This window comes from Moschus berezovskii, chromosome 9, assembly GCF_049115385.1.
Source record: "Moschus berezovskii isolate FMDL1 chromosome 9, NW_MosBer_1.0, whole genome shotgun sequence".
NCBI lineage: Eukaryota > Metazoa > Chordata > Mammalia > Artiodactyla > Moschidae > Moschus > Moschus berezovskii.
Genome location: NC_142468.1, coordinates 59,207,526 through 59,230,418, shown reverse-complemented (window position 1 = coordinate 59,230,418; position 22,893 = coordinate 59,207,526). Strand labels below are relative to the sequence as shown.

Here is a 22,893-nt window from a genome sequence, read left to right as displayed (position 1 = left end):
TTACAGTTGGGCAAGGGTGCCACCACATGTGGTCTTCTATGTAACAGCTTTCAGAGGAGCAAAGTCACTCTGGCACAAGTGAAGTAAAGAGGCCTATTTCCGGCTGGGGGTTTGGGGAAACCTCATGGAGGAGGTGGCATTTGTGTCAGGCTTTGAACAACAGGTAAGCTTTCAGTGCAGAGGAGGGAGAAGGCCATTGCAGATGGAAGACTGAGTAAAGAGGCCCAAAGGAAGGGAGCCTGAGGGCTGTGCTGGGGCTGGGAAACTGCCCACAGAGGCTAGGGTGGAGTCAGGGGTGGGACAGATGAGCCTAGGATAGATTGGGCTTAGATTGTGACGGCCTCTGAAGGCCAACCAAAGCTGAATTCTGAAGACAATGCGAAACCTTCCAAGGTTTCCAAGTGAAGGAAAGGCACCATCAGTGTTGTCAGTGATGGATCAAGGCTGAGAGGACATTCAGAAGACCACGTAGAGGGGAGGGAAGTCAGCAGTTGAGTTTAGGTGAGGATGGTAGAGATAGGAGAATAACCAAGAAAGGGTTCAGGACGGTAGCCAGGAGGGGAAGGCGTGACTACAGCTCTGTGCTCTTGGGATCCCCCATAGATGCCAGAGACAGCAGAGCAACATCAGCCCCTGATGGCCTTGGTCAGCATCCATAAGCCCCTCGATGTTCCCTTGGAAGACTGTGTGATCTCCATCTTCGGAAAGGGGCTCATTCACAGAGAGAAGAGCTACAGGTAAGAGGCCACAAGCTTCTCATCCCACAGAAGTGTCTCAACCTGTCAGGAAGGCAAGAACCTGGGCTTCCCTGGTGGCTCAAATAGTAAAGAATGGCAGGAACCCAAGACTGATGACACTCTGTTTGCTATGTCCATGAAGACAGAGCAAATACCTGCCAGAGTTGAACTAAAAGATCAGGGCCTCTCTCACCCTGGGGCCATCAATGTTTACTGGGGTACAGGAGAGAGGGGGTCTCTGTGCCCCTTAGGCACGTGATGCTGGTTGAAGCCCTGGTCATGCAGAGAGGGCCTGGGGATTCCTGATGAGCGCAGGTGAGGGGGTTAGGGAACATCACAGGCAGGAGCTGCACTCTACCAGTGACAACACAGCACAGAAGTTTATTTCCACATTCCCTTTACTCTTATTCCCTACTCCCATTCTCTCAGATCCTTGTCTTAGTATGTATAAAATGTGTACTGTTGCTTCTCGAGCCTGTATTTTTAAACTATATAAATGTAAGGTCTAATTCATTTCACTCAGAACAGTTTTTCACTCATCCACAGGTCGTCCATTGCTTCTGTTACAAATTTCTCCGTCACGTATACCCCTGCTTCCCACCACACCCCTCCACAGTGCCTCCAACTCTCAGACACCGCAAATACACATATTCCCTGATACACCTGCTTGAAAATTTGTGTGTGGGGGGCCGGGGGGGGGGTAAATGCACCGGAATGGAGTTGCTGAGACATAGGATAAGACCTGGTTTGACCACATGCTACCAGATTGGTTTGTAGAATAGCTGCAGTTCCCTCCAGCAGTACTTGACAGCTTCTATATTCTTACCATTCCTCCATTCTTGGCAATACGCAGTTTTCTCTTTTAATCCAGTCTAACAGGAATAAAATAACATCTCATCATTGTTTTAATTTGCAACTCTTCATGTTTATTAGCCTTTTCCATTTCCTCCTCTGTATAGTTCCTTAACTTTGCCCACTTTTTTTGCTGTTCCTTTTTTCCTTGTTGATCTGTGGGTATATATATACACACATATATTCATACACACAAACCCTGTATAATCTAGGTTATTAGCACCTTGTTGGCTTTAGATATTGCAAGTATCTATGTTAATCATTGCTCCTTCTCTCGTCAGGTCCACAGCATCCTCCACTAAACACACACATACAGTTTAGAGTTCACGATGCCTATTCCTACAACCCCGAGGTCCCTGACAGGTTGTGTGGTTGTTGAGCCACCACCTCAGCCTCAAGAAACTCAGTCACTCTTGGCCATAAGTTGACAGAAGGACTGCCAGCATTTAACCAGACTTCTGTGGTCTCCCAGATAGATTGTAAGGCAAAGCTTCTCAAAAGAAATCTGCACCATGTGCTCAGTCACCATATGAAGGTCCCCAGGTAGACAAGAAAGCTGCTGACAGGCCCCCAAACAGCAGCTGCCGGCATCCTGACATCTCAGTATGCCCACTACACCCGCTGCAGTTAGCAACGAGGATTCTAAAACCATAGTTTTCTCAAGCCTACTTGGACAGGGAGGCCTGGCGTGCTGTGATTCATGGGGTCGCGGAGAATCGGACACGACTGAGCGACTGAACCGACCGACCGACCAACTATTACCAAGAATGGGACCAGACTGAAGTCACAGGTGATGAAACAACAGATGCAACCTGGAAGCCCTTGGAATAGGATGTTTCTCAACCATACAGCTGCTCACCATGGAGGCTCCTGCCTTCCACCCCCTTCAAACCTCCTCTGTTTTAACAGCTGGGTACTTATATGTTTATTTCTTCAGGGTCCACCTCTGTAAGCAGGGAAGGATCAGATTCACTGGGACCAGCAAAGGAATGGCCCTGAGACAGAACTAGGATGTTTCTTTTCTTCTATTTCAGAGAGAATTCGGTGCAGCCCAGAAACACTTTGCGCACCCAACTCGAGTTCATGCCAGTGAAGGTGGGGCACCAGAGGCTCACTGTGGAAATGGACTGAAACATGTTCCAGAACCTAACCAACTTCAGAACTGTCACGGTGGTAGCCCCTGAGCCTCCAACTTAAACTTCCAGCTCCAGTATCACGTTCCCCAACCACCTCCTCAATCTACAATCTAAAACCAAGCATGCTGGGAAGAGAAACTTTGCTTATCAGACAAATGATTCTCTGCTCAGGTTAAGCAGGAGAGGACCAAGAACAAAACTAGATTCCCCACCTCAAAAAAACTTATATTCTCAGAAATCAACAGAAAAAACACTCATTTCTGTCACCCCAGCTCAAGGCACCTATGAAGACTAGTTGTCTTAAAATAGAAACTATTGGGCTCCAGGAATTTTTTTAAAAAGCCTTTATAAAGGTATTCAGATAATTAAGATTTTTTTGAGTTCAGGGTTTTTCATAACCATTTACTATTCATCAATACATACATTCATTTATAGGTAAGGAAAATAACCTAATATTTAAAGCACTCTTGTATTTCTGATGAGATGGGACAATATTAAATAAAAATATGATTTTTAGACAATCCTGATTATACTGGTCAATGCCATCCCTGACCATTATCCTTAAAGATCCAAAGATGACTAAAGAAAGTTATAAAATACACAGCATAAGACCTGAGTGGAGAATGATCTTCAATATTTAGCTATGGATAAGTCCTTATTAGAGTTGAATATTATGAAAGAGTAAATATTCCACAATTAAGTGTCATGTTAAAAACATGAATTTGGTCCAGTAGAGAAATATGCAATTATTAAGTATAAAGAAAATAGGACCTGTAAAAAAAACTGGACTCCTTTTGTACAAAGTTAACATTTGTTTCATTGTTTCCATTTTGTTGCTTTGATACTCTCGGTTTTAGTTCCTTTTCTTTGTAATACTTGTGAACAAGTACAGAATGGCACTTTATTAAAGTAAAGTAAAACTCCTGACTCAAAGAATTTCAGCCTCAAGTACACAGTATTCTCTCCAAAGAACGGATGCTGGACTTGCAGGCTACTATGTTAAGTGAAATAAGTCAGACAGAGAAAGATAGACACTGTATGATATCACATGTGGAATCTAAAAAATATAACAAATTAGTGAACATAACAAAAAAGAAGGGGTGGTGGGAATAAAAAACAGGACAGCGACTGTTGCTGAGTGCGCCTAAAGAGACCATGGGGATGTCAGATGGGCTGATGTGATGAAGAACATCTACACAAGACAAAGGACGCCCAGAAGAAGTGCGGAGACCTGTAGGACAGGCATAAGGCCTAGTCAGGGATAGCACTGTACACCCTGCTTTCTAAGATGTTACTTTCCAGGTTTACCTTGCTTTCCAATATGTGATCTTCCAGAGTGATGCAAAAATATAATTAACCGGTGATGGTTTTGCAAAAGAATTAACTGAAGAGGCCCTTAATACTACATAAACGCTATAATCTTATACATTCAAAATTTTTTTATTTAGAAAACTTTTGTACTTACATTTGGGGACAGGCAATACAAAACAGAGAACAATATAAATATGTATAAGGAAAATAAGTCTATTCAATACAGTGAACACACCTAACAACTGAGCTTGTTGACCTAAAATATGAAACAGCCAGTTATTTCACCAGCAAAATGGGTTTATTTGGGAACAACAAACAACTGCAATTAGGGTCAAGCCAGCGACAGTAAAAACCACAGCCAAGTTCCACAAAGGAAGGAAGGAAAGGAAGGAAGTTGGGAGCAGTTGTTTTGAACAAAATTTCACGGAGGAAAGCGAGAGTTCAGGGTGATGAGGGGTTCTCGTTAGCTTAGTTCCGTTCCGTTCCATCGCTCAGTCGTGTCCGACTCTTTGCGACCCCGTGGACTGCAGCCTACCAGGCTTCTCCATCCATGGGATTCTCTAGGCAGTAGCTACGGTCAATTTCCTGGAGAAGATAAAATTTACACTATTCCTGTCTATAACTGACAATCCTTCCTGTTATTTACCTAGAGTAATACTGTGTGAGAGCTCCTCCTTCTGGCCTCTCGACTCCATTTTAAATAAGGTTTCACTTAATTGATTTTCCAGCTTCCCAGGTGGCACTAGCAGTAAAGAAACTGCCTGCCAGTGCAGGAGACGTAAGAGACTCGGATTTGATCTCTGGGTTGGGAAGATCCCCTGGAAAAGGAAATGGCAAATCACTCCAGTATTGTTGCCTAGAAAATCGCTAAGACAGAGGAGCCTGGCAGGCTACAGTCTACAGGGTCGCAAAGAGTCAGACATGACTGAGCGACTAATACACTTAATAATTTTCACAAGCTCAACACCAACAGAACTCTCTCTTGTGTGCTCAGTTGTGAGGCTCTTCTGTCCATGGAATTTTCCAGGCAGGAATACTGGAGTGGGTTGCCATTTCCTTCTCCAGTAGATCTTCCCAACCCAGGGATTGAACCTTCTCTCCCGTGTCTCCTGCATTGCAGGCAGATTCTTTACTGCTGAGCCATTGGGGAAGCCCTTCAATAACAATATAGTAATGGAACAAACTGGAATAACATTCAAAAGAACTTGCTGGTAAGAATAATATTCAGCAACATGCTAAAATATATCTTTGACAATGACACATTTTACTGAATTGGGAATACGGCAGCTTCCCCAGGGATCTCTGAGAGGCAACTCAATCACAAAAACTCATGTAATTGTCTTTTGTATCTAGCACAGAAAAATATACTCATATGGTTTATAAATAATTGCCAGTTTGGCCTAATCACCAAACTTTGGTAATTGTGTCTCTTAGTAAGTACAGATACTCCCTTCTAATCCAGAAAGCATCCTAGCTCCATTCTCAAAGCAGACATCAGAGCTTGGCTGTAACAGTAAGAAAGAGAAGAGAGTTCAAATGAACCAGGATTGAAATTCATGATTCAACTTCATTCTGAGAGAGAGTTCTTTGATTCTGTTCATGCAATGATCAACAGCATTAATAAGTAAAGGAATCCAATTATCTTCTGGCTGTGGGGTCACATGACTTGCTCTGCAAATGCAATGGGGAAAAGAGAAGTTAAATTTATTACACTGTCAAGGGAAAGACCTATCCTCAAAAGGGGGCACAGGGAAAACTACAGTAAAAGAGGGCAAGGGTCTCAGCTGCTCCATAAGCAAAGCTGAGAGAAAATACCACACTCACTCTCTACGCTTCGAGATGGAGGTTTGGGAGTTGAGAATGGTTGTACAGGCTTATTCTCAAAAAGCTATTTTGGGATAAGTCTTCATACTCACTTTGTTATTTCCAGTGCATTCTTTAAAACGGATACAAGTTTTGCAGACTAGAAAAAAAAAGAAACAAGAGAAGTTATTCACCCTGAGCCCTATCACAAAAAGGAAAGGATAGGGGACTTCCCTGGAGGTCCAGTGGCTGGGACTCTGAGCTCCCAGTGCAGGGGGCCTGGGTTCAACCCCTGGTCAGGGAAGTAGACCCCACAGGCCACAACTAAAAGATCCTGCATGCCACAACAAAGACCAAAGATACTTCGGGGTATAGCTAAAACTCAGCACAGCCAAACAAATAAAACAGATATTTAGGGGAAAAAAAGGAAAGGAGGAAAAAGTGGTGGCGGGGGGGAGAGTAGAGCTAAAAATATTTTACTTGAATATTAAAATATTTAATACTTTAGCTCTCTTCCCCTTTTTTTTCACATTCACTTTTTAAAAACTGACTTAAGGAATAAACATCTTTAGCATTTCGCCATGTCAGTTACCCTAGAAACAATTTTAAGGAATGCACGGTACATTGGTAGCATTCATACATCCTCACGTTATTTTGTCACTGGTATTCTTAAAATTCTGTAAGTTAAAAAAAACAAAAACAGTTGTTTCTGCTATACATATCCTGAACTATCAGCAGAGGTGGGACAAGAAGTCAATTTTTTAAAAGTGAAAGTGAGAAAAAAAGGAAGGAGGAGAGTTAAAATATTACAATATTTTAATACTCAAGTAATAAGAAGTCATTTTAAATAAAAACCTTGGAGGAAACAGTCAAAAATAAAAATGTTGATTAGGTGGCAGGATCATGGACTCTTTTCTATTTAGCAAAATCTTATTAATACTGCTGCCATAGTATCTTTATAAGCTTTTTATATTTAAAATTTTTTTAAAGAAAACAAAAAAAGGAAAAATATAACCTAAATTTGTCCTAACTGCTGATAGTTCAGGATATATACAGCAGAAACAACTGGGTTTTTTTAAAAAACTTAAAATTTTAAGAATACCAATAACAAGGTAACATGAGGATGTATGTATCCTACCAGCACACCACGCATTCCTTAAAACTGCTTTTAGGTAACTGACATGGCGTATTACTAAGGATGTTTACTTCTTCAGAAGTCAATTTTTAAAAAGTGAATGTGGAAAAAATGTTAATGTCCAAAAGGCTCCTAATTCTACTCCAAGATGTTTCCACATTGTGAAGACACATTTGATGACTCTATTAATAATTTCCACAAATTTACCAAATATTATTAGAACTGATACATCTGATGGTAAAATATAAGCTATCCACAATTTTACTTCTCTTTCCTATAAAATGAGACATAATAACTTAAAGTTTATAAAAAATAAGAGAACAGAACTCTAGCACAGGACCTAGGAGTTCAAAGAAGACAAAAAAATCAGATTTTTATAAAGAGCTTAACCCCTCATGACCACTCACGGTTAAATCATATAATATGTCCATATTAGAATAGAGAATAGATATAGAATTAGAATAGATATTAAACATATTCTAATATTTTAAATTAGAGTATTCTCTATTAGACTATTCACCTATTTTGGCCAATACTGGAAATGAGAAACTTGTAACTTCACAGTGAAAGAATACTAAAGCACTGTACTAATTTCTCTCAAGGCATGGTTTTCTAAGTCACTTCAGCTGTGTCTGACTCTTTGCGAACCTATAGACTGTGGACCACCAGGCTTCTCCATCCATGGGATTCTCCAGGCACGAATCCTGGAGTGGGTTGCCATTTCCTTCTCCAATGTGTGAAAGTGAAAAGTGAAAGTGAAGTCACTCAGTCGTGTCCGACCCTTAGCGACCCCACGGACTGCAGCCTCCATCCATGGGATTTTCTAGGCAATAGTACTGGAGTGGCTTGCCATTGCCCTCTCCATCCCAGAAATGCATCAGTTCCTTATTCTGGGCAACCAATAAATAACCAATTCAACTGGTATTTATGGAACACATTTACTAAGAAGTTGAGGGTGGGGGGAACTCCCTTGGCCAGTAGGATGGGATATTATTAATTCAGTTAAAAATTTTAGGATCTGAAACCATAAGTTTAATAACTGATATAAGCAGGGTTCATCCCTGAATGCCATTAAAGGAGGCACCACTTTAATCAAGCAATCAAGTTAGTGCTGTACCACCAAAAAGAGGACAAACTAATACCATGTGCCTTTCCGATATGATGCAGTGAAAAGCATGAAACACTCAACTAAGTGATATTCTTGCCAAAAATGTTCAACCTGAATATAATTATGAGAAAACAACCACACGAATCCAGATTGCTGGATATTTTACAATGCAACTGACTTGGATTCTTTAAAAATGTCAAGAAAATTTACAAAATTTTTAAATGTCAATGACAAAAAAAGCTAAAAAAGGACAGGGACTGCTTTAGTTGCAAGATGCCAAAGAGAAGACAACCAAATGCAGTATGACCCCTTGACAGAACCCTGAATTAAACAAACACAAACAAAAATGCTATAGAAGACGTTTTAGAGACAATTTGGGAAATCTGAATATTAGATAATATTATTATATTCAGTATAACCTTTATCATCAGGGAATGGCAAACCACTCCAGTACTCTTGCCTGGAGAATTCCATGGACAGAGGCGCCTGGCAGGCTACAGTCCACGGGGTTGCAAAGAGTAGAACACGACTAAGCGACTAACACACACAAACACATATTCAATGTAAATTTCTGAAATGTAATACGAAAACTGTTTGTTCTTAGGAAATACATGCTGAAATATTCAGGGGAAAACGTCACTTATGTCAGCAACTTACTCACGAATGCTTCAGGGATAAAAACAGCACATCGATTTCAGTTTTTAAAAAGGCACATCTAATTACAGAGAAATAAACCAATACAGGAAAAAAAGTGAACAACAGGTGAACCTAGATGGAAGTACAGGTACTCACTACAATACTTTTTAACCCTTCCTACAGGTTTGAAAACTTTCAAAACAAAAAGATGGGGAAAAACCTTCAGGTGACGGCACAAGTTGAGATCAGAATGCTGCTGCTGGGAGGTTTTGAGTGGAGGTCACATCTACCTAGGATCTCATCAGAAATGTCCACAATGTCATCCAGCTGGGCCACCTGATCCTTCTTCCCGTTCTCTGCCACTGAGAGCCGGGTTTTCTTCAGGCAGGCTTTGGATGCTCTCACCAGTGCAAGGCATGTGATTATGAGCTCCTGGTCTTCCTCTGACCAATATGAGTCCCGATTGTTTGGACATCCCAATATATCCTCCTCATCAACACAGCTGTCAGAGCTGTCCTCCTCAATGTCATTCAAGAGGCCACAGGAAGGGTCACATTCTTCCACAGCCTAAGATACAATATGATATATGTGAATGGCAGAAAAAAAACCAAGTATTAATACTTTCAGCATCACGTCTGGGTTGTTCCCAAACTTCAGCCAGCTATTTCCCTAAATGGCTACAGAGCTGAATCACCTCACACATGCTGTTCTAACTCTCCTAGTGCAGCAATGGAACAGAGAGGAATGGTACAAATCGCACCCCCACATGGGGCGGGAAGACGGGAGATGGAGGATGGGAGTGAGGGGGGACCCATGTGGTCCACGCTTGACACATCTTCTCTCTCTATAACCAATTCTCATCTACTAGACACAGAGTGGCCTTCCAATGACCATCAAAGAAAGAGGTCCTCTCACCTGCTCCATCTCCTCATGTGCATCCTTTACAAGATCCACACTCTCTGTCAGCACTGAAAGGGCTGCAGCTTTGTTATCTATGAGTGAAGAATCAGAAGCACCAGTTAGTGGAGAATCCCAACAATTTTCTTGAGTCTGCAAAGAGCAACAGTGTTCTCATCTGAAGGGAGTGCCAAGGACAGTAAACAAGGGCAGCAGTTGAATGTACAATTCTTCTCACATACATCCTCTGGGTGCCCAGACAGGGGGGTAAAAAGCTTTCTGTCATTCACCATAGGAAGAACTACAACAGTCACATGCTGGTTCTCAGCGTGGTGCCCTGGCATGACCACTGCTCTCGGCCTAGCAGGCTCTGCCCCGTAACTGCTTCAGTGTCCCCAAAATACTGCCCCTGAGGCAGGACCAGAAGAGGAAACCACATCTGTTCAACAAGAGACAGAGCCACAGCCAGAGGGTGTTTGAGTCTAAAAGTTATGTGAACTAAAAAGACTGGCAACAAGAATTAATACCTATCATTTCATGTCGGCGATAAACTAGACCTGTTTCACTAAGTTCTTTACGTAAGTAAAGATACATACATACTATAAAACCGGCAGTTAGATGTGAGGTCTGTCAGCTTTGGCCAGCAGAGCCAATGTCTACTTTCCACTTTCACCCACCTTTTGGGATCTGAGGGACATGTTGGCACGCATCCCAGACACTGTTATAGGAAATCAGGTTCTCAGGGCTGCTGAAAGCAATCAATAAGGATATATCAATAACTCGGTTCCTGTTTCCTACCAAGGTCCTTCCTGCTGGTCATTAATCTCAGTTATCAGTAACTTTGCTGTTAAAATGACTTTTCCCCCGCTCCCAGAACCAAAGAACCCCATTACCCAATAACTCCAGCTATGGCATCACTACTCTAAGCTGGATTGATGTAAAGTGCTTCCACAAGCTGAGCCATGTCATCCACGATGTCCAGAGTGGCGCTCCGCACCAGCTTTCGCAGGGTGATGCCTGTAGCCAGGCCCAAAGACTAAGCAGCCTATTCATCTCTCCAGAAGTCTGGAAAGTCTTCCCAAGAATCTAAGCCCTACAGAATTTGAGGAAATGTGCACCCACATGCTTTAACTGCAGTGCCAACACAAAACCCAGGTCTCATGTATATCCCCATGTCATTTGCTTGCTCCTCCCACCATTCCTTAGTGGTATTCTCCAAAAGAGATCTGGAACAAAATTGTTCCATGACAGCACGTATTCACTCATTAAAGAGTAGTTTCTTTCCTGGTGGTCCAGTGGCTAAGACTCTACGCTGCCAATGCAGGGGCCAGGGTTCAATCTCTGGTCGGGTAACTAGATCCTACACGCCACAGCTTAGGAGTCCACATGCTGCAACCGAAGACCCTGCATGCCAAGGCAAAGGCTGAAGAGCGCCCCTGCCACAACTAAGACCTGGCACAGCCAAATACATAAAATAATAAATTTTTAAAAAAACAGTGATTTCTTGACATTTGTGAATAAAACACTTCAAGTTTAAACCACATGAGTTAACCCTGAAGATCCATGAGACATGTCTTCATTTATAATTGTAACCTGATAATAATCAAGACACGAATATGCAAGCAGAGCTGGAGGCTACTTAACCTATAAGGGAGCTCAGAAACAGCATGTGATGAAGAGGAGGAGCCTGGGGATGGCACTGATAACCAAGCGGTATCTGTGGTGCTTATAATGAGTTAGAGACAGAGAAGCCAGTGAGAATTAAAAACGTAAGGCAGGGGACATGAAAACACAGTATCTGAACTTTAGCACAAAGACTTACTTACAGAGGTCACTTATATAACTACCTTTGACTGCATTTAATGGGAGAAAGTTACATCACATACTCAAATTGAGGAAAAGGTAAAATTCTCAGGACATAAGCTGTCACATTAGCAAAGATCCACCCCATAAACTGAACACTTACGTGTATGGAGTGGCTTATCCTGATCCTTGGGAAACAAATAGTACACTGCAATAATTGCCTCGATGGCACCATGCACTTGTTCACAGAATCTCTGGGTTTCCTATGAGATGATAAGCCAATTTCAGAAAGAAAAAAAGAAATGGATTAGATCAATGTGGTCAAGCCACCTATAGGGGAAAAGAGCAAACATCTGTACAGCAACATCAAACATTTTCTGAAGTCCTTTTATGCATCAGGCCCTGTGCTGTTCTCATCACATACCAAGGAGGAGTTAGCTGGATACCAGATACTGAGCAGAAACTCAGTAAGACATGAAGAAACTAGGAAAAACATCCCTGATAATCTATATCCCAAGATATCTGTGATTGGCTTTGAGGTATTCACCATATCTTAGACCAGGAGTTGGCAAACTAGGGCTCAAGGGCCCAATCCAGCTCACTGACAGTTTTTGCAAATAAAATGTTTCTGGGACACAGCCACAATCATGCGTTTACATGTTGTCTATAATCGTATTCGCACTACACAGGCAGAGTGGAGTAGGTGGACTGCAAAGCCTGACATGTTTACTATTTGGCCCGTTACAGAAAAGTTGTCAGCTCCATCTTAGACCATTAACCAGCTGTCTGTCTCTCTGCCTCTGTGTCTGTCTCTGTCTGTCTCTAACAGAATCTCAGTATACCTAAAGGAAATTAGAAGGGACTTTACAATGCTCAATGCTGACTATTTTCCTTCGAGGCAGTCACTGGCTTTCCCTTATCTTCCTTGTCCTCACTGCTCTGCTAAATTCCAAGCCAGTGCTACGCAAAATGTGACCTACGAGATTGGTGCCAGTCCATAAATGATCTGTTACCAGTCTGAGATGGATAGGTACAAAGATTGAGAATACTTAGAAACTTTTATGCCAATTTGACATTGTTTCAACATCCAAACATATAATTTTATAAAAATACCACGTTGTATGGACTGGAATTAAAAAAAAAAAAAAAACACCCATTCTTTGGCAGAATTAATGTGCTGAGCTCCTAAGAAAGCAATCATGATTCAAATATATATAATTCATATAAAGCCATATTCTAATTTTTCATCTACGAATGAAAAAAACCACTGCCCTGAGCATGTACAGAGTAATCAAACTGACAAAAATTAAAGACAAAGATAAAATATGAAAAGTAACAAGGGAAAAGTGACAAATAACATACAAGACGGAGAAGGCAATGGCAAGCCACTCCAGTACTCTTGCCTAGAAAATCCCATGGATGGAGGAGCCTGGTGGGCTGCAGTCCGTGGGGTCGCTAGGGGTCAGACACGACTGAGCGACTTCACTTTCACTTTTCACTTTCACACACTGGAGAAGGAAATGGCAACCCACTCCAGTGTTCTTGCCTGGAGAATCCCAGGGACGGAGGAGCCTGGTGGGCTTCCATCTATGGGGTCACACAGAGTCGGACACGACTGAAGTGACTTAGCAGTAGCAGCAACATACAAGAGAACTCCCATAAGGTTACCAGCTGATTTCTCAACAGAAACTCTTAATCACATGTGTAAAAAGAAGAAACCATATGCATTTAAGTGTGAATATGCATAGCATATATATGGAATAATACCAAAGGACCAGAGACAGGAGATATAAACTGTTTAGCACATTTAACTTTGATATCTTTTGAACTTTATACTGTCTACATTATTAAAATTAAGTATAAAAATAATTCAGTACAAATAAGTATTATGTAGTATAATAGAAAAGGTGGAGCTCAAACATCAGATAGAACCTAATTTAAGTCCTAGATCCACTACTTATCTACTTTAAACTGAGCCTCTGAGCCTGCCTGTTCATCTGTCAGAAAGGTATCATGCATGTGAAAACACTTAGCAAACAGAAAGTACTTTTAAAAATGTCAGAAAGGAAATAACCAGGATGAACCTCAGAATGAATCAATATTTAGAAGAGCCATCTACCCCATGACAACTACTGCATCTGACAAGCTGATCTTCAGGACAATCCTGTGGTTTGAGAAACTTCATCTTACTCGACAGATTGAGGAAATTAAATCCCCAGATTTGAGTGAAAAAGGTGGAAAGAAAATGAGAGGCTTCCTAAGGAATACTGAAGCAGCACAAGAATTCTAGAAAAGTGAAGCCCACCTGTGGAGATGGCAGTGGAAGTCGAGAGAAGGCTACGGTCAGAGTCGTGGCTTCCCTTGACACTGTCACAGCTGCCTCATCTGGGGGGGGTGACACAGCAGGTGGCAAGAGCCAATATGTTAGTGCCAAAAGGACAAGGCTGCAACGACTGCAAGGCCTGTGCAGATAATGCGTTCCCTCTCCACCCATGCCCGCTGAGACGTCTCAAAAACAACTCCAAAAATCAGTGTTTTCTATTTCCACTTCGGAGGTATCAAGGATGGGTAAGGAGGAGTATCCCCGCAGAGAGGCCGGGGCGGGGGGAAGCAGGAAGGAAAGGAGGCGGGAAGAGATGAGACAGCCGTCTCCAATCGGGGAGGCACTCACTGAGTCTTCTCCAAAAGGCCTCCCGATCAAACTCCTTGGTGGTTTCCTGCGCTTCGCCGACCAGTGGGTGCGGGGTGTGGGCCGGGCGGCGACAAACGAAAGAGCACAGGTAAGCGGAACGACCTCCCGGCCCCAGCCCCTCCGCCAGGCTCCGCCGCCGCGGCCGCCAAAGCCTGGCCCCTTCCCACCCAAGCCCGGCCCTGCGGTCGCCCGGCCCCGCTAGTTCAGCTCACCCCGCACTCCAGGAAGCGGCTGCCGCAGCTCCCCGGCCAAGTGCCGAGGCTGCTCCAGAGGCGGATCCAGGGTGGGGTCTGGGGCTGCAGCTACAGCTGCGCTCTCCATCCCAGCACCGTTAGGAGGCAGCGGACCAAGCCCGCACAGCTGCCCCCGGAGCCGCACCGCTGCCGCAGCTCCTCCTCCAGGCCACGGTTTGGCTCCGGCAACAACCTGCCCCGCCTCGAAGCCCAGCCACGCCCCTTCCGCTCTCAGAAGCCCCGCCTCACTCCCGCTCCAGCGACACAGGCAAGACCCAGACCGAGTTGTTTCTTATTCATCCTTCATTTATTGGTCTTTGATTAGTTGAAAACACCCCCGACTGAGGAAGCAGAGAGCCCATAATCCTGTCGAAAAAAGGACTAGGAACTAATCAAGGGTAGTCAGGGTCAGGTCCAAGTTTGCACGTTCCCTGTCCCTAAAGTGGCCTCCTTACAGGCTGCCAAGTTCCAGACACTGTGCTAGGTACTTTACATGAGCTATCTAAAAAACACACTGAGGGGCCTCAGATACTCCCATATCCATCAGCCCCTGCCCTGTGGATCTCCTAGATAAACGCTTTCTCTTCACAAAAGGAAATCAACCCTTTCCCTTCTTGGGGAAAGAAGGAATCACGGCATTATATACAGAATTTTCTGCAGTCCATTCTGCAAGAATCAGTAGTAGGTAATCCCCCAAACTCCCAGGTGTCCAAGGAACAGCAGCTCCCTGAAGTTTGCCCATCAATACTGGCCTTTCGCCTGCTGCTGAGGCAGAGGCCTGGGCTACAGAGGTGGATGAGGAGATACAGACTTCAGGAGCTCAAGTGACTTTTTAACCGCACTATGAAGGTTCCAAGCTCAACAGAGTTCAGTGTCCAAACACCACGAATGAGAACAGGTGTCGCCAGTGTCAACCAGGTCCGTAAAGGGGAGAATAATAAAGCTAGAGTGCCATATGTCATATGAAGAAAGTCAGTTCAGTTCAGTTCAGTTCAGTCGCTCAGTCGTGTCCGACTCTCCGCGACCCCATGAATCACAGCACGCCAGGCCTCCCTGTCCATCACCAACTCCCGGAGTTCACTCAAACTCATGTCCATCGAGTCGGTGATGCCATCCAGCCATCTCATTCTCCGTCGTCCCCTTCTCCTCCCGCCCCCAACCTTTCCCAGCATCAGAGTCTTTTCCAGTGAGTCAACTCGTCGCATGAGGTGGCCAAAGTATTGCAGTTTCAGCTTTAGCATCAGTCCCTCCAATGAACATCCAGGATTGATCTCCTCTAGAATGGACTGGTTGGATCTCCTTGCAGTATAAGGGACTCTCAAGAGTCTTCTCCAACACCACAGTTCAAAAGCATCGATTCTTCGGCGATCAGCCTTCTTCACAGTCCAACTCTCACATCCATACATGACCACGGGAAAAACCATTGCCTTGACTAGACGGACCTTGGTTGGCAAAGTAATGTCTCTGCTTTTTAATATACTATCAAGGTTGGTCATAACTTTCCTTCCAAGGAGCAAGCGTCTTTTAATTTCATGGCTGCAATCAGCATCTGCAGTGATTTTGGAGCCCAAAAAAATGAAGTCTGACACTGTTTCCACTGTTTTTCCATCTATTTCCCATGAAGTGACGGGACCAGATGCCATGATCTTTGTTTTCTGAATGTTGAGCTTCAAGCCAACCTTTTCACTCTCCTCTTTCACTTTCATCAAGAGGCTTTTGAGTTCCTCTTCACTTTCTGCCATAAGGGTAGTGTCATCTGCATATCTGAGGTTATTGATATTTCTCCCGGCAATCTTGATTCCAGCTTGTGCTTCTTCCAGCCCAGCGTTCCTCATGATGTACTCTGCATATAAGTTAAATAAGCAAGGTGACAATATACAACCTTGATGTACACCTTTTCCTATTTGGAACCAGTCTGTTGTTCCATGTCCAGTTCTAACAGTTGCTCCCTGACCTGCATACAGGTTTCTCAAGAGGCAGGTCAGGTGGTCTGGGATTCCCATCTCTTTCAGAATGTTCCACAGTTTATTGTGATCGACACAGTCAAAGGCTTTGGCATAGTCAATAAAGCAGAAATAGATGTTTTTCTGAAACTCTCTTGCTTTCTCCATGATCCAGCGGATGTTGGCAATTTGATCTCTGGTGCCTCTGCCTTTTCTAAAACCTGCTTGAACATCTGGGAGTTCACGGTTTATATACTGCTGAAGCCTGGCTTGGAGAATTTTGAGCATGACTTTACTAGCGTGTGAGATGAGTGCAATTGTGCGGTAGTTTGAGCATTCTTTGGCATTGCCTTTCTTTGGGATTGGAATGAAGACTGACCTCTTCCAGTCCTGTGGCCACTGCTGAGTTTTCCAAATCTGCTGGCATATTGAGTGCAGCACTTTCACAGCATCATCTTCCAAGACTTGAAATAGCTCAACTGGAATTCCATCACCTCCACTAGCTTTGTTCGTAGTGATGCTTTCTAAGGCCCACTTGACTTCACATTCCAAGATGTCTGGCTCTAGGTCAGTGATCACGTTATCGTGACTATCTTGGTCGTGAAGATCTTTTTTGTACAGTTCTTCTGTGTATTCCTGCCACCTCTTTTTAATATCTTCTGCTTCTGTTAGGTCCATACCATTTCTGTCCTTTATCGAGCCCATCTTTGCATGAAATGTTCCCTTGGAATCTCTAATTTTCTTGAAGAGCTCTCTTGTTTTTCCTATTCTGTTGTTTTCCTCTATTTCTTTGCATTGATCACTGAGGAAGTCTTTCTTATCTCTCCTTGCTATTCTTTGGAACTCTGCATTCAGATGCTTATATCTTTCCTTTTCTCCTTTGCTTTTCGCCTCTCTTCTTTTCACAGCTATTTGTAAGGCCTCCTCAGACAGTCATTTCGCTCTTTTGCATTTCTTTTCCATGGGGATGGTCTTGGTCCCTGTCTCCTGTACAATGTCACGAACCTCCGTCCAGAGTTCATCAGGCACTCTATCAATCAGATCTAGTCCCTTAAATCTATTTCTCACTTCCACTGTATAATCATAAGGGATTTGATTGAGGTCATATCTGAATGGTCTAGTGGTTTTCCCTACTTTCTTCAATTTAAGTCTGAACTTCGCAATAAGGAGTTCGTGATCTGAGCCACAGTCAGCTCCTGGTCTTGTTTTCGCTAACTGTATACAGCTTCTCCATCTTTGGCTGCAAAGAATATAATCAATCTGATTTCGGTGTTGACCATCTGGTGATGTCCATGTGTAGAGTCTTCTCTTGTGTTGTTGGAAGAGGGTGTTTGCTATGACCAGTGCGTTCTCTTGAGAAAACTCTATTAGCCTTTGCCCTGCTTCATTCCGTGCTCCAAGGCCAAATTTGCCTGTTACTCCAGGTGTTTCTTGACTTCCTACTTTTGCATTCCAGTCCCCTATAATGAAAACGACATCTTTTTTGGGTGTCAGTTCTAAAAGGTCTTGTAGGTCTTCATAGAACCGATTAACTTCGGCTTCTTCAGCACTACTCGTTGGGGCATAGGCCTGGATTACAGTAATATTGAATGGTTTGCCTTGGAAACGAACAGAAATCATCCTGTCATTTTTAAGATTGCATCCAAGTACTGCATTTCGGACTCTTTTGTTGACCATGATGGCTACTCCATTTCTTCTAAGGGATTCCTGCCCACAGTAGTAGATATAATGGTCGTCTGAGTTAAATTCACCCATTCCAGTCCATTTTAATTCACTGATTCCTAGAATGTCAACGTTCACTCTTGCCATCTCCTGTTTGACCACTTCCAATTTGCCTTGATTCATGGACCTAACATTCCAGGTTCCTATGCAATACTGCTCTTTACAGCACCGGACCTTGCTTCTATCACTGGTCACATCCACAACTGGGTACTGGTTTTGCTTTTGCGCCATCCCTTTATTCCTTCTATAGTTATTTCTCCACTGAGCTCCAGTAGCATACTGGGCACCTACTGACCTGGGGAATTCCTCATTCAGAAAGTAGCAGGAATAAATATGCCAGATGTACAGCAGTAACATAATTAGATGAACAGGTATAATTTTCAAGTATTTTCCTTGACGGAGATGAGACCTGAAGCTGTGACCAAAGCACCGCTGCAGCAAAATCCAACACAGGTAAACCATCAAGGGGATGTTAAAAAACACCAGCTGGAAAGAACAGAACAGAACTATTAGCTTATTAAGCCCTGGTGGGGTCAGGTCTCACTAACACATTATTGCTGGCTCCTAAAAATATGTTGCTCTCTCTCTTGGGGGTTAACTGATCCCTTATGCTTTATTCATACTGTGTCAAAGTCGTTTATTTGCCTGCATCCTTCTGTTCACCTTAAAGGCAAGTGTCATTTCATTTCTGTTGAAGCCCTCAAATGTTTAAGGTAGAAATGAATATATATGTCTATGTACAAACACACACACACATACATACATACATACAGTACTCTTTTTTTTTTTTGGCAGAGTGAGGGGGGAACTTGGATATCAATATTTTTTCTTGACTTTGCATTTGTAATTGAAGTAACATAATGAATACTGGAATACAAACTAGAAGATTTAAGATTTATAATCCAACCATAACTACAATATGAGTTTTCATTCACCGAATAATTATTGAGCACTCATTATGTGGCAGGCACCGTGCAAGGCTCTAGGCAAGGGACACACTGATGAACAAGTCAGAAAAGATGCTTCAGACAGCTTACATTCTAGGACAGAGAAGAGGAAACCAACCCCCCAAAAAAGAGGAGGGGGAAGATAATTACAGATGGTGATAAATTCAATGAAGAAAATAACTGGTTACAGGGCAACGGGAGATGGGCCCTCTGAGGTCTGAAGGACAGCAATGGAAGAGCATTCCAGGCAGAAGAACAAATAAAAAGCCCAGAGATGGGCCCATCTCCCGTTACCCTCCTGTTGGCCTAGAACATGATAAGGCAGGTGGAATTGGGGGCAGTCAGCAGGACCCAGATCATGTCATGGATCTGTTTTAAGCTGACAACAGGGAGACAAGAGCAACAATGGGAAACCAGTTAGGGGGGTACTGTAGTAGCCCAGGCAAGAAATAATTACTGGGGACTTCCCTGGTTCACTGCAAGAATCCACCTTGCAATGCAGGGGATGTGGGTTTGGTCCCTGGTTGGGGAACTAAGATCCCTTACGCCGTGGAGCAACTAAGCCCATGCACCGCAACTACTGAGTGCCTGTGCTCCAGAGCCCGAGCACCACAACCGGAGCCCAAGTGCTGCAAGGAGAGGCCCCTCATGACGCAACGAAGAGCCTGCACGCTGCCATGAAGACCTGACCCAGCCAAACAGTTTTTTTAATAAAGAAATATGACTAGGTAAGAATGATGGTAAGAATGACAGAGAAAAGACATGCACAGTGCTACTTGCTGATGAACTAGACAAAAAGTGTGAGGGAAGGGGAGTAACTTAAGATGCATCCTAAATAATGTATTGAAACTGAGAAGAACTGGGGAGAAACAGGTTTGCGGATACAAATGAAAGGTTCTGTTAGAGGTATATTAAGCTGAGATTCCTGTGAGATATCTAAGGAAGATGCGAAATGCCAGTTGTATATACAGGCACCTGAGGAGGAGAGAAGAAGTCTAGGTCAGAGATATAATAGATTTATGAGCTATGGGCCTAGATGATACATAAAATCCATTCTTGGTATGCTATTTATTAAAATATGACTGTAAACCCACCTTTTGGTAAAGCTCAGATTTTAGTTGGCATAAGGATGCTCCTGTCAAAGCTACGGTTTTTCTAGTAGTTATGTATATAGATGTTAAAATTGGACCATAAAGAAAGCTGAGCACCAAAGAATTGATGCTTTTGAACTGTGGTGTTGGAGAAGACTCTTGAGAGTCCCTTGGACTGCAAGGAGGTCAAACCAGTCAGTCAGTCCTAAAAGAAATCAGTCCTGAATATTCATTGGAAGGACTGATGTGAAAGCTGAAGCTCCAACACTTTGGCCACCTAATGGCGAAGAACTGACTCACTGAAAAAGACCCTGATGCTGGGAAACATTGAAAGCAGGAGGAGAAAGGGACGATAGAGGATGAGATGGTTGGATGGCATCACTGACTCGATGGACATGAGTTTCAGCAAGCTCTGGGGGTTGGCGATGGACAGGGAAGCCTGGTGTGCTGCAGTCCGTTGGGTGCAAAGAGTCAGACGTGACTGAGGGACTGAACTGAACTGAAAGATGCTCCTGAGAGATAGCCTCCATCTATGTAACAGAAAACTGAACTAGACCTGGATCTCATCACATATGAAATGCTGCTAACCAGAATATTCTGGCTTGTGGTCAGTGTTCACTAGGCAGAGATCTTCCCTACTTGTCTGCAGATCATGCTTTACTGGCCTCTTACGAGGCTGTGAACTTACTTTGAACAGTGTTTTTGGATCTCTTATAAAACTTCAGATCATCACCTCAGATTTTAATCCATTAGCCCCATTAGGTGAGAACAATAAATAAATAAATTGTTAGGTAAACAGTTTTCAAACCTGTTTACAGAGGTTTGCTACGGGTCTGGGTTTTTTATTTGCGTTTGTTCTAAAGAAATCTCAATCCAAATGTAAACATAATATATCAGTGTTTCCATAAACAAGTGAACTGCTAAGTCAGCTAGATAGCTTACACTGGGTAACTGATGCACTTTTCTTGTATGTCTACTTTTCCTTTCCTCCCTCTGAAATAGTTTCCTTCTTCATTATTATAACCAATTTTGGTTTACCCAGAGGTCTATCATTTATTCTATCATAAGTCTCTTCTTTCACTGTTTGTAGATGAAAAAGCACAATGAAACAATCAACAAAAACCTCTCTCACCTCTTATAAACCCTCCTGCCAAAAATGTATCTTAGATGCTTACAAGAGTGGTGGAAAAAACAGCTTGGAAAGCACTATAAAAACAAATAAAACACCAAATACTAAAGACTGCCCTGCTGGTAAGTTAGGACACATGATCTGTGGTATTTAATTTGGGATTTGGGATATAATTCATAATTGTTATGCAATTAGTCCAGCAAGACCAAGATGTTCTTAAATTGTATTTCTGAATTCTTACCTGGAGAATTCCAACTAAAAACGTCATACTGCCTTGTAGCAAATGTCCATCAACAAAGATCCCAAAGGAGAAGCAGCAGCCCAATTTGCCTTTAGTGATTTCACCAACAAACCATGGGCCTGAAAGAGTCAATGGACAGGAAAGGAATTTATATAACTATGACTCTGATTACACATATCACAAGATACATTTTAGGACTAACGAAGAAATATGGGACGAGTCATCTATAAGCGTTCATTTGCATAGCTTTTCTTCTCTGTTAATCTCTGTTGTACCCAATATCCCAGCTAACCAATTATTTGCTCTTTTGCTCCCTGTTTCTCTAGATTATAAAATTGCCTAAGTGCTACATCTGGAATAGATTCCAGTAACAGACTGGAGTACATTCACAAATTTTAGAAGATTCTATTGCAGTAATGCATTGACTTTCCTTTAAGAAGCAAAGAGGTACTCCATCGACACCACACTTAATTTTCCAGATAACTGAAATTTACTCCTTTAAGCAATAAGACTTCAACCACTTTAATCATTCTAAAATTTACTTATCTTTCTTATTAATATTAATGAATATATTTTATCCTTTTCTTGCTGACCCACAATCCTTACTTTGTACATCAACTACATACTCTGGGTTAACATATTCATAGCTTAACTCACTTCTTTAATTTTTCAGCTGCAATGCCAGAATGACTTTTCTCTACTCCCTGTTATTATTTACTGCTCCTTCTCAATGTGCAGGCTTCTGGAACTACTATATTGTCAGGAGTGAGATTAAGAGACAGTTGGCTTTCCCTTCTCAAAATGCAATACTATCATTTGCTGGTAAGAGTAGAGTTCAACTTTAAAAAGTCACAGGTAATTTTCTCAGATATATATTATATATACTCCATTAGATACTCACAACAGTCTCAGAATAACAATTTCAACACATTAACCAATAACTTGATTCCTGAAAACTTTGTTTTTGAAGTTTGTCTTGTCATTTTGTATACATCCCACCAGGGACCTATAGCTGGCCCTCCATATCTGCAGGGCCTGAATCCAAGGATTCAATCAGTCCCAGATCGAAAATATTTGGGGGAAAAAAAATCCAGAAAGTTTCAAAAAAGGAAACTTGAATTTGTCACATACTGACTGAGCGACTGAACTGAACTGAACTGACAGAGCATTACATTGTATTCGGAATTACGAGTAATCTAGAGATAATTTAATGTGGGATGATGTGGGTAGGCTAGACGCAAACACTATGCCTCTCTATAAGGAACACGAACATCTGCAGATTTGGGCATCAGGGGTGCTGGAACCAATCCCTCGAAGATACCAAGGGGTAACTGTATAGTCACACTACTGTTTTAAAGCCACTTGGAATAGTTCTTCTCTATGTGATTATGCTACCAACTCAACAGGCATAGGTTTATTTATTTCATTTTGCTTTTTAAACAATTATTTAGTTATTTTTGGCTGTGCTGGGTCTTCA

The 22,893-nt window shown here is 42.6% G+C and overlaps 2 protein-coding genes across 2 annotated transcripts in view; one reads left to right on the top strand and one right to left on the bottom strand.

The window, feature by feature from the left end:
- Nucleotides 1–2,945, top strand: part of PTGDR (prostaglandin D2 receptor) — a 40,965-nt gene extending 38,020 nt beyond the window's left edge. Inside the window, exons 2-3 of the mRNA XM_088839693.1 lie at nt 604–737; nt 2,624–2,945. Coding sequence (XP_088695819.1) covers nt 604–737; nt 2,624–2,720 — 231 coding nt within the window. The 3' untranslated portion in view covers nt 2,721–2,945. The remainder of the gene's footprint in view (nt 1–603; nt 738–2,623) is intronic.
- Nucleotides 2,946–4,143: 1,198 nt separating this feature from the next.
- LOC129537445 (cyclin-D1-binding protein 1) lies at nt 4,144–14,531 on the bottom strand. The gene is made up of 10 exons (XM_088839696.1): nt 14,325–14,531; nt 14,090–14,151; nt 13,724–13,803; nt 11,602–11,681; nt 10,539–10,634; nt 10,293–10,366; nt 9,634–9,710; nt 9,009–9,285; nt 5,953–5,999; nt 4,144–5,707 (listed from the first exon to the last, which is right to left on the bottom strand). The coding sequence occupies exons 1-10, from the start codon at nt 14,429–14,431 to the stop codon at nt 5,675–5,677; spliced, it is 933 nt and encodes a 310-aa protein (XP_088695822.1). The 5' UTR covers nt 14,432–14,531; the 3' UTR covers nt 4,144–5,674.
- Nucleotides 14,532–22,893: the final 8,362 nt, after the last annotated feature.